This window comes from Haliotis asinina, chromosome 12 (assembly GCF_037392515.1).
Source record: "Haliotis asinina isolate JCU_RB_2024 chromosome 12, JCU_Hal_asi_v2, whole genome shotgun sequence".
Lineage (NCBI taxonomy): Eukaryota > Metazoa > Mollusca > Gastropoda > Lepetellida > Haliotidae > Haliotis > Haliotis asinina.
Window position 1 is genome coordinate 44,495,741 of NC_090291.1, and position 18,789 is coordinate 44,514,529.

At 38.6% G+C, this 18,789-nt stretch overlaps 1 protein-coding gene across 1 annotated transcript in view; it reads left to right on the forward strand.

Moving 5' to 3' along the window:
- Positions 1-18,789, forward strand: part of LOC137258935 (zinc finger protein 423-like) — a 62,405-nt gene that overhangs the window by 33,914 nt on the left and 9,702 nt on the right. The window contains exons 4-5 of the mRNA XM_067796630.1: positions 5,548-5,807; positions 9,024-9,163. Coding sequence (XP_067652731.1) covers positions 5,548-5,807; positions 9,024-9,163 — 400 coding nt within the window. The remainder of the gene's footprint in view (positions 1-5,547; positions 5,808-9,023; positions 9,164-18,789) is intronic.

The window sequence follows — 18,789 nt, forward strand, 5'->3', positions numbered from 1 at the left end:
CTTCCGCACTCCAGGTGGATGCTGTAACCATTACACCTAGGAGGTTGCTTGGGCTGATGGACTTCCATGCTATTGGTGGATGTCCTACATGTTGTCACTATGGTAGACAGTGGATGTTAGTTGAGCTGCTTCCCTGTGGCTGTAGGACTGTTATGTAAGCTTGTGTAATGGCAAGAACAAGGAGGTTGCTTGGGCTGATGGACTTCCATACTATTGGTGGATGTCCTACATGTTGTCACTATGGTAGACAGTGGATGTTAGTTGAGCTGCTTCCCTGTGGCTATAGGACTGTTATGTAAGCTTGTGTAATGGCAAGAACAAGGAGGTGGCTAGGGCTGATGGACCTCCATACTATTGGTGGATGTCCTACATGTTGTCACTATGGTAGACAGTGGATGTTAGTTAAGCTGCTTCCCTGTGGCTATAGGACTGTGTATGTAAGCCTGTGTAATGATTGGAGTATGGGGTGTCTCAACACTGAGGGCACAGGAAGTAAGTGGTTGAGTGAATGAGTGAGTGAGTGAGTGAGTGAGAGTGAGTAAGATGGGATTATAGCCATGTTGTCAGTTTGTTGTGGGAATAATGACGAAAGTGATGCTGGGCTCAAAACATTTACCATGTTGGTGAAGCTATAATATTAAGCGTGGTTCTGATGTCCCCCACTGTGTCATAGTTGGAATAATGTTAAACGTGGCGTTAAACCATTCTCACTCACTAACTCATGATTAAACCATTGGTGCTCACAAAATGAAAAAAACTAACTGGGGCAAACCAGGGCCCAATTCACGAAGCAATAGTATTAAGGTGATTGTGACTCCCAGACTTTAACATAGACTTTTGCCAGTTGTAGTGTTACAATCATTTTGTGAAACACCAGCAAGGTGATTGATGGATAGTAACAATGTCACTAGCAGTATCATGGACAGTAACAATGACACCAGCAAGATGATGAATAGTAACAATGACACGAGCAAGATGATGGATAGTAACAATGACACCAGCAAGATGATGGACAGTAACAATGACACCAGCAAGATGATGGATAGTAACAATGCCACCAGCAAGATGATGGATAGTAACAATGACACCAGCAAGATGATGGACAGTAACAATGACACCAGCAAGAGGATGGATAGTAACAATGGCACCAGCAAGATGATGGATAGTAACAATGACACCAGCAAGATGATGGATAGTAGGATGGTAACACTGACACCAGCAAGATGATGGATAGTTACAATGACACCAGCAAGATGATGGATAGTAACAATGACACCAGCAAGATGATGGATAGTAACAATGACACCAGCAAGGTGATGGATAGTAACAAAAGCACCAGCATTATGATGGATAAGGAGAATGGCACCAGCAACTGGACTGATAGTCGCAATGGCACTAGCAAGATGATTGGTAGTTACAATGACGCCAGCAAGATGATGGATAGTAACAATGACACCAGCAAGATGATGGATAGTAACAATGACACCAGCAAGATGATGGATAGTAACAAAAGCACCAGCATTATGATGGATAGGAAGAATGCCACCAGCAACCTGACTGATAGTAGCAATGGCACCAGCAACTTGACTGATATTAGCAATGGCACCTGCAAGATGATTGATGGTAACATTGACACCAAACAAGATGATGGATAGCACCAAAGGCATCAGCAACATCATCAACTTGATGGAAGATAAAAATGATATCATCAAGATGATTGAAGGTAACAATGGTGCCAGCAGTAGTAACAACAGCATTAGCAGCATGGTGGGCATGTGTAACACCTTGAACGTAGCAATGGCACAACAAAATGTTGGATGGCAACAATAGCATCACTATCTTTATGGATGGTAGCAGTAGCATCGGTAACTAGAAGGATGCTAACAATGGCACCAGCAATTTGATGGTAGTCATGACACCCAAAACATGATGTGTGTTCCTTGTCTCCCAAGTGTCAGAAAAAATATGGCATTCTGTATATTCCAATTAATTGTTTTCTGCAGCAGTGACCTAACAGTACTGTGTACTTTTCAGTGGCTGCAAGCCCTAATGTAAGTAAGGATGTATCTCTGGAGACATTTCAGCATTTTTCACCATACATGTTTACTTTACAGTCAAGAGAACAATTCACTGGTTTCATATTGTAAAGGGAGATAACTCCTTCTAATTTGACTTGACACCTTCAACATTGTATCATATGTACTTACTGAATAAGTCATGATTTTCTATCTTGAAATTATACATTACAAAGAAAGTAAGACACAAGTCTTCTGCAGAAGACAAATATGGCTTGAAGATCTTTGCCAAGGACAAATATACTTGCAAAGTGCCTTGCCTCATTGTTGTGTCAGGCCTATGGAGAATTGAGGATCGGATTCTTCTTATAGGCAACAGAGCAACACCTCTGGTGTAAGGGAAAGAGATTGACATACCAACATGTGATGAACGCTCAAGTGCAAATCATTATATGACTGCAGACAAGGGTCCAACACGTGTTTTCTGTGCTTAAGCAACACTTTTTGTACTTCAGTCACTTAAATCTGTGTTCTTTTGCTTGTAAACATGACACATGAAACTGCATCTGTCATCAATGAGAGAACTTCATGTGTAGAGGTCAGCAGCAGGTTTGGGCAAAGAAAAAATATCAAACTTATCATCAAATGTATGATACAAATCCTACCTCTTGTAGGATGGAATAAAAATACAGATTTCCATATTACGTGTTGGTAATTCTCAAGCAGATGTTATGTTGCTGGTGTGTTCAGTGATCTGCTTAAAGAAATCCGTTCGTTCGGTTTCATGATGAAGAGACAAGGTACTTTATGTTATGCCATTGGGTTTCGTTTGATCCCATTTTGGGGTAAAAACTACAAGTTTATTGACGAGTGTCATGGCTGTCCCCAAGGGGGCACTGTCTCGCTCAGTTTACTGGAGGCTCCCTCCTCCCTGAAATAAAGCTCGTGCAGATCCGGAAATAATTTTAGCAGCTGGGGTTTACTTTTCTCCAGTTTGAAACCTCCTAGTCTCCATGGGCAGATAAAATGCCTCTGAAAAGAGCCATGAAATGGACTGTATTATGGTGATAGATTAGACTGGGGAGTTGCCTCAATGGTAAGGGGCCCTACTGAGGTCTAGCTTGCCATTGGCTGATCCCGATGGGGGCTCCACCTGGTAGAGAATGATTACATAGTCAGCAGCAGACACCCAAGGGAGATCACTCATTTGGGTCTTGGCAGGTGGTAAGTGCTATGTGGCTGTGGCAATAATTACATCAGGTCCTGAGTTTGGTATCCAGGGGCGTGGGCTACGATGCATCCTGCTTATAATGGTGGCCCCAGGGAGCTCTCCAGTCTCCGAAGGTTCAATTATCACAGAAAATGTCTGCACACAACCTCACATAACTCTTATCATGGAGGTTCTAAACCGGTCGCCTTCGCTGTATGCATCCTGCATGGCTTTTCAGCTGACATGTACTCACATTGAATCTCAGTTGCATGGAACTTTAACGTGTGGGAATTACAACACCCACCTCGTCTTCCATGTCTAAACTGACAGTCCAATGGCTGTCTGTTTCAGGTACGAAGACACAGATCTTGAAAGGCAAAAAAAATCCTTTTCAGTCTGAAAACAACTGAATGTAAATTGATTTAATATAAATAATACAGATTTCCATCATTCATAGTTAAAAGCAAGAAATGACCGCTGTCAATGAATTACAATATCAAGAAACCATAATTTTCTTCTTCTTGAGGATATCAGTGTAGATGAATAATCCCAACCCAAAGAAAAAGTGATTATATACCACCATCAACTGCAGACCCAATCTGGTTTGTCAGAATATTCCAGTCATCATGGAGAAAGTTTTCCAAGTTTGCGTACTTTATGTAGAACCCCCGCATTTCAGTCAGCCTCTGCAAGATGCAGCCTGCCTGCAGTAACTGTGTTGCTTGGCTCCCAGGGGAAGACACCTGAATATATTGACAGCCCTGTAATGGATATACAAAACTATTCAGAGGTCTTGCCTGAATAATGAGCCCTCAGGGGGTCCATTGTATTTTTTAACAAGAAGAAACCTAAGATAGTTTTCATTTGTCATAATATGCAAGACATCGAGAGATGAGAGACTTTAGGGAGAGGACGCAAACTGTCGTTAGAATTAACTCGTGAAAATGTAGCTCTCTGGTTTATAATCTCCCTTGGGATGATAGAGTTTCATAATATGGCGTGCTGTTCTTTACCAGCGCCCCCTATGGGCATGGCTCTAATTAACTCCTCTACAAGCAGACCTTAGTCAATCAGAAAACTTAACTCTCAACGGATACCAACATATTTTGCAAGAGATGGCAAAGCCATCCAGGGAATCAGCTTTTATTACCGGAGGACATCTTTGATAAATAAAGCCAAATAAATATTAATGGGAAACAGTGAAAAATATCTTGGGGATTGGCAATATACTGATTTCATTTGATATGTTGTGCTGGGTTTGAGAGGAACCACTCAGTGGACGTGACCCATGGTGCAGCCTTGTTTCTTTGATTAGGGCCTTTGCTGTCTCCTTGTCCTTCTACCCTCAAATGAGCAAGAACGATAACAAATTATGTTTGACACTTTTATGCAAATAATTGAAGCATGTATGAAAGCAGATTTTAGAAGAAGGGAACGTTTTTCCAATTTGGAAATAGTTTGCTGTATTGGTTAATTTTTTTGCAAGGTGGAATTAGATTACTGTAAAATTTTTTGTGCTGTCTTTGTGAAAGATTTATGCAGTTCACTTATGAACCAGCTTTCTGCATGTAAATGCTGTCAGAAACAGATCTGGAATGGGAAGATATTGATACTTTTAATACTTGATTTAAACCATTTGTTGCTTGGTGTTTTATTTATGTTTCATTGGAAGTATTCCATCTGTATTTGTCTTGTACTCTTGTATGCTCAGGTTGATTTTTATAAAGAAAGCTGTCTCTGAAAGGGATAGGGATATTAGCTCCATTGGTTTAAGTGTTGTTTGAGGTGGTGGAGTAGCTAGCTAGCGGTTGCTTGTGATGGGAAAGACATGGGTTTGTTTCCCATTGTGGGTTCAATGTGTGAAGCCCATTTCTGTGTCCCTAGCTGTGATATTGCTGTAATATTGCTCAAAGCGGCATAAAACTCACAAATGCACTCATTAAGTGCTGCTTTATGGCACAAAAGCTGTATATAGCAGTGAGTAGATGGTGTTCATAGGATGCATTGCATGTTGTTGGAGCATTTGTTCTTGAAATACCTAACTGTCCTTGAAGAACAACTCCCAGAATTTAATTATTAATGTCATCTTATGTCACTGGTGTTGATTGTTGCACATATTATCAACCACTGGTTTGAAAGGTACAGACAAGATTATACTGCAAGCAGCCATGAAATGAGTGAAATATTGCTCACCATGCATCAAACCAGAATGTTGATATCAATTCAGAATGCTTTTCCTATAATTCTTAAGAAATTCAGGTAATCTTTTTACAATAAACCTATGGGAACTCAAAATGTTAGTTTTTTTGCTTTGTATTTCAGATGGGACGTGTATTGCAATCCCGTGGACCCTGAATGATGGCTCTAACCTTGCCCGATCAGATACACCCTCATCCACGTCGTCATCTCTGGAGTGCAGCAAGAGTCCACCAACAGGAAGTGACTCTCGCTCACCTGTGTTGGATTCCCTCACTCCCGATCACCTGCCGTTCTCCAACACTATCAACAAGGCTTTTCCTTACGGCTGCCATTTCTGTGACAAGGCCTTCTCTCGAATGGCTTACCTCAAAATACATGAAATTGTAAGTTTCAGATAAAAAAACCCTGACATTTCAAGTGTTTTTTTAAGACACCTTGAACACAGTATGCTTGAATCTTTTTGTTAGAGCACAGGTATACTTTTAACAAGTAGATATGATTTTACATACAGGTCACTAGGGGAGAAGATAGTCCATGGATGCAAATGCATCCCCCATATCAAAAACATTTTGACTTTAGGACATTTTTATTTCTTGTTTTACAGATTTTTGTCCTCAGAAAGCCTAAATGCAGGAGGGGAAAAAAGAAAATTACCAAAGTAATATTCCTTTCAGATACTAAAAGTATTTTACGTTTGTCAATTCATGAAATGTATAGTGGCAAAAACACAATCTAAACAATTTTGTATGTTTACAATTTTGGCCAATAAAACCATTTGGATTTTTGTTTTTTAATGGGGCAAATTAATTAATTTTTTATTATTCTCGAAAAAAAACTATCGATGGATGCGTAAAACTAGAAATAAAGTTGGTCTCACCAAATGTGCAAGGATAAAGACACTAGGAGTGACTTATTTGGTGAGATGACTAGGCGAAGGTGTTGTGGTGAGTCACCTTCAACCAAAGTTAAAAGGGTGTGTCAGTTTTTAACAATATTTCAACAGTCATGGCAGGGGACTCCAAACATGTGCTTCACTGATTGTATTAATGTGGAAATGTGGGTCTTTGGCATGATGAGGCAGCACTTTAACCATGAAGCTACCCCTCTGCCACTTCAGATGTTGTACCTTGCACCTTGTGTGGAATTGATACAAAGACTTTGGAGTAGTTTATATGACGTTTGTCTATTGCTGTCAGCAATATTCAGACTAAATGGCAGCAATCTGTAAATAATCTTACAAATAAACAACATACATTACCAGGGATGCTTATTCAATAATACTTTGTTTAAGATGATACAATTATTAATACATTCCGAACTGTATCCATATTAGGGTTTGAAAGTATTGGTATAAATATGTTTAAATATCATTTACATTTTGCAAATGTGTCATTGTTTTTTGTTGCTATGAGAGTCATCCATGATTATTTTTCATGTGCAAAGATGGGAAATTAGAACTCTTTATTCTCTTACGATCAAAAATGTTAATCTTGTCTTGTTATAAAATATGTAATATTTATTTTCAAAATGTAATTAAATTTATGCAATAATGCCGCAAAAATAATGTATTGTGATGCATATCAAATGATGCCAGGGTATTGTTATGCGTATTAATTCATGAAACTGATGTAAAGTGACATCCCAGTTTTGTCCCTACTATGAGTGCCATATCACCTGTACATCACAAGTTTTTGTATACACTTTGTTCAAAGCCACATTCAGCACTGTTTCAGCTATTTGGCAGCAGTATGTAAAAAAAAAAAATCAAGCCTGGACCACTGATTGACAGCAAGAGCATTGATTAAGCTAGTGGAATATGATGACATGTGTCAACCAAGTCAGCATGCTAGACAACCCGATCCTGTGTTATCCTCCTTACAACAAGCATGAGTAGCTGATTAACAATTGTAACCCATATCTTTGTGGGTTTTAATGATGTGAATCGAGTGTTAAGAATCCTGTTAATCACCTCTTACGACAAGCATTAGTGTCTGTTTAGCAATTCTAACCCGTATCTTCGTGGATATGAATGATGTGAATCAAATGTTAAGAATCCTGTTATACGCTCCTTTCGACAAGCATGATTGGCTGATGAACAATTCTAACCCATATCTTCACAGGTTTGAATGATGTGAATCAATTGTTAAGACAGTGTTTTAGCCAACCTAACTATAATGGGCTGTGTGTGATTTCCACGGAAGACTTATAGAGCATTTTTTAATGAGATTTAAATCACAAAGTTTAATTAAACCTTGGGGATTTAAGGATTAATAGATCCCATGCAGCCTATGCGGATTATATGAAGCTACACAATATCGATCAGGTGGTCAGGCGACATGGTTCATGTGATTGCCCTTTATAACATCTATTGTAACTCTCAGTGTTGAACACTGGATTGTTTGGTATTTACCCAAATATTTACAGGTGGACAACACGTTGTGGGAATATTGCTGAGTGCACTGTTGATACACAGAAATAATTTGATCAAACACAAATCGGAAGGTGTTGCCCCATTGCTAACGGAAAAGATTGGAGGGCGGTGGATTCAGTAGTCTGTATGTCAAGGTGTTGCCCCAGTGCTAAGGTAAAAGATTGAAGGGCTGTGGATTCAGTAGTCTGTAAGTCAAGGTGTTGCCCCAGTCTTATGGTAGAAGATCAAAGGGCTGTGGATTCAGTAGTCTGTAAGTCAAGGTGTTGTCCAGTGCTAATGTAGGAGATTGAAGGGCTGTGGATTCAGTAGTCTGTAAGTCAAGGTGTTGTCCCAGTGCTAATGTAGGAGATTGAAGGGCTGTGGATTCAGTAGTCTGTATGTCAAGGTGTTGTCCCAGTGCTAATGTAGAAGATTGAAGGGCTGTGGATTCAGTAGTCTGTAAGTCAAGGTGTTGCCCCAGTGCTAAGGTTGCAGATTCAGATGCTTAGGGGCAAATTAGGAAGACCCAACATCTCCTTAATTTTGAGCTCTGCATCAGACTTGTATGTTTTTGCAACTCCTCTTTACCTGGAGCAGAAGTTAGTCATTCTTCAAGGAGATTTCTTCCTGTTGCTCTCAGATGTTACAGATAGCTGGAAACTGTATAATACTGTTTATTCAAACTGATGTTTATTGGGAGTAAGAAATCCTCAAGGACGAGCTGTAAGAATTCAGATCCTTAAAGCTTGTGTCAGTTTTTTTCTCCATGTTTGTATCACAACAGAGGACTATTTCACAGCCATACCTCTTGTGAAATGTATTTGTCTCCTGAATATACATATTGCTGTAATTTTGTCAACTACTATATAAGTGTTTGTGAAATTTTATGTAAGAGTTCAGTGTAATTTATTTTTTCAAAATACACTTCACATAGTGTTTAGTTATAATTTTCAGACTACTTTTTACGTTTTTACAAGATTGATTCATCTGGGTTGGTTTGTCTCAATGAATGTGAAATTAATTCAATATTGGAATTAATTAGTGCAAACTGTCAACCAAATTAGCAAGCTGGAATCAATATTCCTACAAAAACAAGGAGAAATGGAATTTAGCAGAATATGCTTATCAAGCCCTGTTAACAGAGAGCACAGAAATTTACATGATCTAAAATTGAAATTCTTACTGCTAGGTTCATGGAGACCAGATGCCGTTTAAGTGCAGCCACTGCCATCGTCTGTTCCGACATAAGCGCAGTCGAGATCGCCACATGAAACTCCACACAGGCATAAAGAAGTACAAGTGCCAACAGTGTGATGCTGCATTTTCCAGGTAAGTAAAACATTAACTTAAGTTTTGTTTTGCAGAATGGTGTTATCTACAAAGCTGAGTTTCCATGCTCATGAAAAGAGGACACATTGAACTAGACCTGTGAATTACTGGTTTGAAATTAAAAATGTGCTCTGTGTGATAGGTAGTACATTCTAAAATTTGAAATTCAGTTTTGAGTTTGTAAGGGGATGAAGGAAATCTTAATACCCTTAGAACCCACTGGTTTTTAATGCTTTCAGGTTTGGAGATGTGTAAATCATTTTTTGTAAATATGTGTTTTTTCGTTCTCTTTCACAAGGTAGTTTTAGAGTCATTAAAACATTGTTAGATATTAATTTCACAGGTGTGTTGTTTTCCATAGGTTTTGGTTATTAAAGAAAGGAAGTCTAAGAGTTTTATTTGCTGGTAATGTGTGTGCCTAATTACTTCAATTCTGTCTTGTGTCAAACTTCAGCAGATAGAGGGCTTGACTAGGTCTGTTCTTCTGAATGTAAGACAACCTTTTGTTGATCAGAATCAAAGTTTAATCAATTCACTTTTTCCAGTGCTTTTATTAGTGTTGGCTGTTTGAAGGCTTAAGAGTGTTTGCCTTTTCACTGTTATACATACGAAAGATTATTTCATGTGTTTGAACTTTAAAGATATTCATTTCTCAGGTAATTAATACATGAGGTTGTAAGAACATGAACCTGTTCATAAAAGTGTGGATATTTTCTCCTTATATATGTATTTTCACAGCTTGAGGATTTTTATGTGTTATCCAAGTTGTTGGTACTTGTTGGTGGAGGTGGTAGAGGGTGTTGCATATTGGTGGTAGTGAGTGATGTTAGTGGGTGGAGGTGTAGATGACTGTTGGCTGCGGTGGTCATAGTGACGATACGTGGTCATGGTGGTGGTGATGATGGGTGTAGGTGGCTGTTGTAATCGTACGTGGATAATATGCGGTGGTGATAATGGGGGCTGTGGGGGAACCAGGTAGGTGTGGGTGTGGAGTGGGTGGTCGGTGGTGGATCATATGTGGTGATGGTAATGATGTAGTGATGGTGAAGATGGGTGATGATGATTCTCTTGGTGGTGATTGTAATGGTGATGATGTTGATGTGGTGATGGTGAGGATGGGTGAGGATGGTGATGATAGAGATGGTGATGGTAAGGATGGGTGATGATGATTCTCTTGGTGAATGTAATGGTGATGATGGTGATGTGGTGATGGTGAGGATGGGTGATGATGGCGGTAGTGGAATTGGTGATGGTGAGGGTGGCGATGACGTTTCTCCTGGTGAGATGGTGATGGTGGTGATGGCATTGGTGATGGTGAGGGTAGGTGATGATAATTCTCTTGGTGGTGATGGTGATAATGGTGATGTTGGTTATGTGATGGTAGCAATGGTGAGTGTGGATGATGATGATGATGATGGTGGTGATGATGATGATGATGATGATGATGATGATGATGATGATGATGATGATTTCCCGTCGTGATGGTGAGGGTCGGTGATGATGATGATTCTCCTGGTGGTGATGTGACAGTGATGTGGTGATGGTGATGGTGAGGATGGGTGATGATGAGGATGATGATTCTCCTGGTGGGGATGGTGATGGTCAGAGTGATGGTGAGGGTGGGCGATGGTAACGTGATAATGTGGTGCAGTAGGATGACCACATAGAAAGATCAATTCTCAGTTGTCAGCAGTCTCATGTGTAGCATGACTCATAATGTAAATCACAGGTTCATCTGGTCCAGATATGATTATTTACCACAGATCAGGGACCCCAGCTACGTTAAAGCACCGGTAATATTTCTATGACAACAGTACCATGAATAACAAACATCTGTTGACAAAAGGTTGGAGAGATGACTTCACTGATGTTACATGTTTGACAGCGTATCCTTGTCAAACAAGCCTCACTCAGATTCCTCTTAAGAGCAGCAGCTTCAAGAACTTCAAGAGTTCCAATGGACTGAATTCCAACAGTGACTTTCATTATGTCAGTCTCCAGCCACTGAGACGTGATCTCTGTTTGAGCCTTGATTTGACAAAATCATGGTCCTTACACTGACTCACAGGACACGCATGGGACTCAGAATGATGTGATGCTGACATAAGATCTGATCTTTACTGTGGGTAATATTACAAGATCCTGAATGGAAGATGCAGAAGTTATATCCTTCTTTTTGATGATTGGTTGAGCATCATACGGAGATCAACCTCCTGGTGTGCCATCTCATAAATGTGTATTCTGTGCAGGATCAAACTACAAAGTTTTACTTGCTTCATTTAGCTTGAATAATTATTAAATGTCCTTTGTGGAGGTGTAGATATATGGTGCTGTCCCATATGCAGATTATTTTGACAACATTGAAAGCCTTTGAACTGTCTCAAGTCCTCATAAACTGTGAATTTTTTATTAGTATGATTTTACTTGTTTACAGGAATTATTAGCTTGTTGTCTTGTTTCATGGTTCAAAGGTGATGAGATGATCTACTGTTATTTTTTAATGCTCCATGGCCACATCATGTGGATTTCATCATGTCATGTGTGATGTTCTTAATTGTCCACCATTCAACTTACTCAGTCATGGCAAGATCAGATTTGTATTTATTTCCTACCACCATTATGTGATTTTTAGTAATTGTATATATTATATTTGAGGATTAATTTACTACACACATTTTTTAAAGATGCCTTTCTTACCAAGTCTGGTTCTTGGCTGTGGAGACCCTTGAAACCCCAGGTTGGACTTTCTGTCAGTAACCCATGCTTGTCTTATGGGGAGACTGGATCTGGTGGCCAGGCTCAATTATTTACAGACCGCTGTCATGTATTACTGAGTTTGGCATAGAACTTAACTCACTCACTCTTGGCTGTGGATGTGTTGCACCAAATATGTGACAATCAGTGGCAAATTCTGCCAATGATAATTCTCAAAAGTCTATTTTTATCCAATAGCCAGGTTGGGATTTCCTCATTATGATCAAACCCATGATAATCTTATGATAGAGGCACTGGCTTTGAAATTTACATTTCCATATCAAATAAAACTGTACAAAAGATAGGGAAAAAAGGAAGACATAACTGTTATCTTTAAACAGCTGTCACTGAGTCAACAGGTTGCATAAAGAACCTGCGAAGATCCGAGGTAAAATTGGTCTTCAGCATTCCATGCTAGTAGTAAGAGGCAACTAATCCCAACTGGGTGGGGATGGGGGGAAGTTAATGCTCATGCTATTCATCACTTGATTGTCTGGTCCAGACTTTGTTACAGACCACCACCATATTGCTGGAGTTCCTGTTGAGTGTGGTGTAAAACTAAACTCACTCACTCACTCATGATGAGAGAGATTGTGATGACCTATTTTTATTTTGATTGAAGTAAAATGTTTCATGAGTCTTCTTCTTTAGATAAATAGAGTGTTACATCACATGAGATTAAAAAATATACATAGTCACCTTTGAACCAGTAAAATCAAAATGAAATTCAGAAAACTGCTAAAAAAAACTGTATTAATTACGGTGTTGTAGAAATCTTGCGGCTTTGGTATAGAAGCGCCTGTGGTAGAATTCCATAGACCAGGTATGCTACAGTATTGCCAGATCCCAGTAGGCAGCTTGTGACTAGCATACATGTGCAGCCTACCATGCATAATGAAGACTAGTATGACTGGCATAAACATACCATTGTTGAGCCTGACTGGTTCACAGAGAAATTCAACAAGAATATAAACATGTCTTTTTGTTGAAATCTACGGAAAAATGGAAACCTGCTATATTTTCTTCAGTATTCGGTGTCCAATATCTCCTTTGTTTGAAAGACAACAACGGTCGTTTAAACTAATTTGCAATGTGAAGAGAAAATGTATGTTCTATGTACAGAGTTGATATGAGTTACAGAGAACTGTGCTCTCAGATTTCGAGGTAAAGTAATCTTCAGGGAAGGTGCTCTGATTACAAATTGATGAGGCTCTTGCTAGTTATTTAATGAGTCAATCTTGATGCACTGAGGTATCCAAACTTCACCCATATTCTTCTCAGACACTGGCAAATATGACGTGCAAAAATTTACAGCCTGGAATATATCTGATTTAAAGACACTGATGAATTCCTTCATTGCCAAAGGAGTTTGTTCTTCTTCTATTCAGACAGTAATATGCATCAATATTTCATGACACATCCTCAAGAGACTGTCACTCTAAATTCTGCAGCTCTACACCAGATCCTCTAGAGAAAATCACAGACAGGCTGTCCGACTCACAAGACGACAATGTCATAAAAATCTACATTACAATATTCCCCCACACTCAGTGTTTAACCAAGTCTGTTCTGCCACCAGAAGGAATACTGCAAGTTTATAACAAAGTTTGAATAATTTATGCATGTCTCCAAAACACTGCTGTATGCAAAATGCTCTCATCCCACGAGACAATATTTTCCAACCGAGCTTCCTTGTGTGCTTGCTCTTTTCTTTCAGTAGTTTTATTGAAGCATCTCCGTAATTGTTTCAGGGAAGGTATTGAGTTGATTTCCCTTGTGGGTTTCCATACATGTGTCTCGGCTCCCGGCAGACAGAAATCAGTACTCGGTTGCTTCCCAAGGGAGATCATTCACCATCATCATCGTTATTAACCTTTTCTGATGTGTGTGCAATGAACAGACTATTGGCAGCCAGTCTCCAATTTATTATCTCTACTGATCAAAGAAAAACCCTACCTGGAGATGTCGCGTATCTTTGCAGATTAATAAAGAAACTTTGATGTTTGGTTTCCATGGCAACAGGTTTACTTAGCAGTGAAACTATAGCGATATGTACCTGGAATTGAAAATGTCACCTCTTCTCACTCGCCCAATAGATTAAATTTCCCAGGAGAGTCCATGACAGCACAGTAAAATTATTTCTGTACATCAGCGTTGTTAAGCTGTCCGTATATTTATTTTGTATATTGTATTTCTTGCGGGCTATTCACATTGTGAGACGGTCAAAACCAGAAGAAAGCGGGTGAGTTAATAATCTTTCATCAAGTTTGTGTTTGGCATTACACGTTCTTGTGCAGGTGTCCTTCATTTGATCTAAGGTTCAGACTTTGTCTCAATGATTTTCAAATGCACTCAAAAGATTGTTTTTATAAATCTGTTTTTATAGATCTAAAAACAAGTGCAATAATCAATTTTTTCTTCTTAACATCATCTCATTTTCATGTTATATATCATGATATATCATGATACACAGGACTTAATTTATAACCGATATTTCTGATATACAGGTGACAAACATCGCAAGATGTGATTCTAGACATGTTATATTGTGATGACTGAAATGTGCTATCTTTTCTGCGTCTTTGTTGTAGAACAATGTATCATAATGAAAGGAAATCTAGTCATCATGCTGTAATTCAATCCTGTTATATAGAACCGTATCACATGTCTGCTTCTGCTATAGTGTGAAATATATCACACCTTGAGCTTTTGCTGTGGAAGTTCCAGGTGAACAAGTAGGGGTGTTGTCACAAGTATATCCCAGCAGCATCAAAAATATTGAGTTTTAGGCTTTCATGATGATTTTTCATGATGAAGACACAATGTAGGAAGAAACAACAAGCATTGATTTTTGTCTGATGGAATGACAATGATTCTTTTGAGGCTGTTAGCGTCTAATTTTTGAAATGACACAAACACCAAGGTTTGACACCAGAAAGACATAAAGTGCCCATTGTAACCATGATCTTGGTTGATCAATCTTATTCTTCTGTGAGTAATTTCTCAGTTTTAATTTGTTAATGCTTCATTGTAAAAAATGAGATAAGTTGCCATTAAGCCGTAATCTGCTAATGTGTTTGGAAGCAGTTCGTTAGGGTAGGCATCAGAATGTTGAATGTAATATAAAGCATGGCAAACATGGATGCATGTATATAACATTTTATAATTTGATAGTTGTTACATCTACAGGCTCATGCATTATTGCCAATCTGGTTTGTTTCCAGAATTTTGTCATGAATGGTAAAATTTGAAACATGGGTATCCATAAAGAAAATCCAGCAAATCAGTTCAGTGATCAGTGTTCTTACTGATTAAAATGACAACATGTAGGCAAACTATCTGCTAATAAAGTACATTGTGAAATGTACCTCTGAGGCTGAATCTTGAAGATTTTATGTTGAGAATGTTTTACAATGATTGAGATAGTCCATTATTTGTAAGCATTCTTAAATTCCCCCAAGTCGCCATGACTATGCCATTGATTATTTTAAATAATGCTCTCCCACTGCATACTGTGCTCGTTAGGTTTTTCTATCCTACAGTGATGAGATAGTGCTGGGTTTTTTTTCAAGGAATTGGTTGATTTCTTTGATGATTTAGTGATGTTTTTTTATGTGGTCATTTCTTAGCCAGAATCTACAAAATGCATCACTTTGAGGCAAACACTGAACATTGAGAAGACCCAGTGGAATACTAACGCTTATGTGTGTCTGGATTTTTGGTCCCAGTTGTTTGACCGACAACAGCGGTGTTCGAAACTACCAATATACAATCTATCTGCTTACCTAACCCTTGGGCCTCTAGTCCTGATTGTAACATGTTTTTTAAAAAGGTTATACTCTTTAACCCTGTTCAAGTTCATGGAAACCACAGCGGCTACTCTTTGGACCTTTATGTCTTTAGTAATTTACTTGTGGTTGAATCAAACTGAACATGTCCAAGACAATAGTCACTTCATTTGGAAGTTGACAAGCCACCTGATGTGACTGAATTCTGCTTAAAGTAGTATGAAACAAACATGCTTACTCATTCAGTGCCAGATACAAAATACTTTTGGAAGTTCAATCCTGATGACTGTTATTTTGTGTCAGTATAGTGCTGATCACTGTCAAAGCATCGGTACTATGAGAGCCTTAAAGAGATTATGTTGGACTCTAGCTACAACTTCATATTGACTCATTGATAGGTCGTGAAGATCTAATGACTCATTAAAATGTCGTGAAGATCTAGCGACTCATTGGAAGGTCATTAAGATCTAACAACTCATTAGAAGATTGTGAAGATCTAACAACTCATTAGGAGGTTGTGAGTACTCGTTAGAAGTTCATGAAGATCTACTCACTCATGTCAAGAGTCATGACAGTCTAACGATTCATTAGAAGGTTTTGAAGATTTAACAACTCGTTAGAAGATCATGAAGATCTAGTGACTCATTAAAAGATTTTGAAGATTTATTGACTCATTAGAAGGCCATGAAGATCTGATGACTCAAAAGGTCGTGAAGATCCAATGACTCATTAGAAGGTCATGAATATCTAACAACTTCTTAAAAGATTGTGAAGATCTAATGACACATTAGAAGGTTGTACCAGACGAACCTGATCAGAAATGACATACTGTCTATCATCCATGTAATGACCCATTTCCTTTATATCTATGCTCATGATCTTGAGTTTTTCTGGGAGGGTGGTAAAGTGGCTTTGTGGTTAGAATGTTCACTCATCACACCCACGACTTGGGTTCAAGACCCATTTCTGATGTCCCCTGCCATACTAGTGCAGGAACATTGATATAAACAACATAAAGTCAGACTCACTCACTCATCTCCAGGAGACAAGAGTCAAATACGCTTTAAGTTTTTGTTTTTGTTCTGTTTTTTTTTTTTAAATACGGTTATTTTTGGTTAAAGGGCATGCAAACAGCATATTGATATAATGATTTATTGATATATTGATATATTGATACTGATATATTGATATTGATATATTGGCAGTATAATTTCAATTGTGTAAATGTGAAGCCCATGTCTGGTGTCCACGGCCGAGATATTGCTGGAATATTGCTAAAAACAGCATAAAAGTCACTCACGCACTCAGCTGTGTAAAACATCAAAACTTATCATAGACTGCTTTCCATTTGCTAGTTACCATTAATTATATCTCATAAGACAATTTAAAAACATTTTTAAAAAATACTGTTTCCTTTGTTACTTTATGTGCCAATGTGTTTCTCCACTGTTATCAAATTATGATTGATCATACAATATTTGTGATCATAACAAAAAGGGCACAAGTGTGTCAAAGCTGTATTAATAGTATGTTTTTTGTTTAGAAATATTGCAACTTCAAACCAGTCAACAGACATCACACCATCTACCAACATCACAAGTACACAATACATAACGCTACAGGTATTGCTATCAACCATTTTCATCCTCATCATAAACATAACTCTGAATAAATGTCATTTGGAAGTCTAGTAATTTATCTGGTGTAAAGTTTCCATACTGGGTAAATGTTTCTTTCCATGAAGTATTTGATTATTTATGACAAACATCTGGCAATTTTCCTGTCCTCTTAAATCAACATTTAAGGAAAAACACTCGGTTTGGGAGACCTCTAATTCTGTATGTAAGATATCAGTGCAGAAGAATATCCATCTCTATTATCAGCCCACAGAGGTTCCACTTAGCATAAAATTCCATTGAGCAATGAAGATTGTATTAATGGATAACAGAGCATCATTGATTATCCCAGGTGTTTGTGAAAAAGGTAAGCATGTCTTGCTTTATAGTCTTAGTTTGGTGTGGTGTGAAAATGCAGTGAGTGAGTGAGTGAGTGAGTGAGTGAGTGAGTGAGTGAGTGAGTGAGTGAGTGAGAGAGAGTGAGTTTTTGCGCTGCTTTTAGCAGCATTCCAGCAATGCTGTGGCAGGGACACCAGAAATGAGCTTCACACATTGTGCCCATGTGGGGAATTGAACCCATATTCAGCGTACTGAGCAAATGCTTTAAACACAAGACTATCCCACCGCCCCTTACAATATTTCCTGTAACACCACAGGACCACAGGACCCGTGAATGGCCAATGATTAGTGGTCCTGTCTGTACTTCATCGGTCCAAAATAATATTCAGAGATTTGTGGGAAAAACCACTGGCCATAGGACCAGGAGTTTTATTCTCATCTGTTTTTGTAATTCTTTTTTGTAATATTTTTTTATGTTCAAATTTTGGGCTAGTGAAGAAGTTTGTTAGCTAGTAACGTACAGGCATAGATGTAGCAACTATTTCTCTACAACACTACAAGACTATTCCATGACAACAAATTTTTGGTCATGAGCGGGTATTTTTGGAATCGTGTAGTCCGGTTTGGTGACTTGGACCCATCGATGGATCAATTGTTCTGAATTTCGATGACTTTGTTGTTTGGTCCATCCATGCATGCGGGTTGCTGTCACGTAGGTGGAATGTCGCTGGGCGTGACATTAATTAACAAACGTACCTGCAGGAATTGTTACAGCAAGCATTGAGTTACTACTACAATAGCATTACTTCAGCCATCTGATCTCCTAGGTGGGGAGTACTCTCTGTGACAGTATTATACTTCTAGAAATCTGTCAAGGGATGCATATATGCCCCTTTAGTATTCCCTGTCATTGAACTGTGGTAGTGATGTAGAACTGAAGTAATTGGAGGTAACATGAAGTGTGTGTGTGTGCAATGTGGATTCAGTAGGTTGTTATTGTCTGGTATGGAATTACCTGTACATGCAGTTGTTATGTCTTGCTACCTGGCTGACTTGAAGATGTTGGAACATCAGTTTTTTCCTCAGATCAGGTAGGACAGGTGTTCAGTGAATATTATATATATTTTAA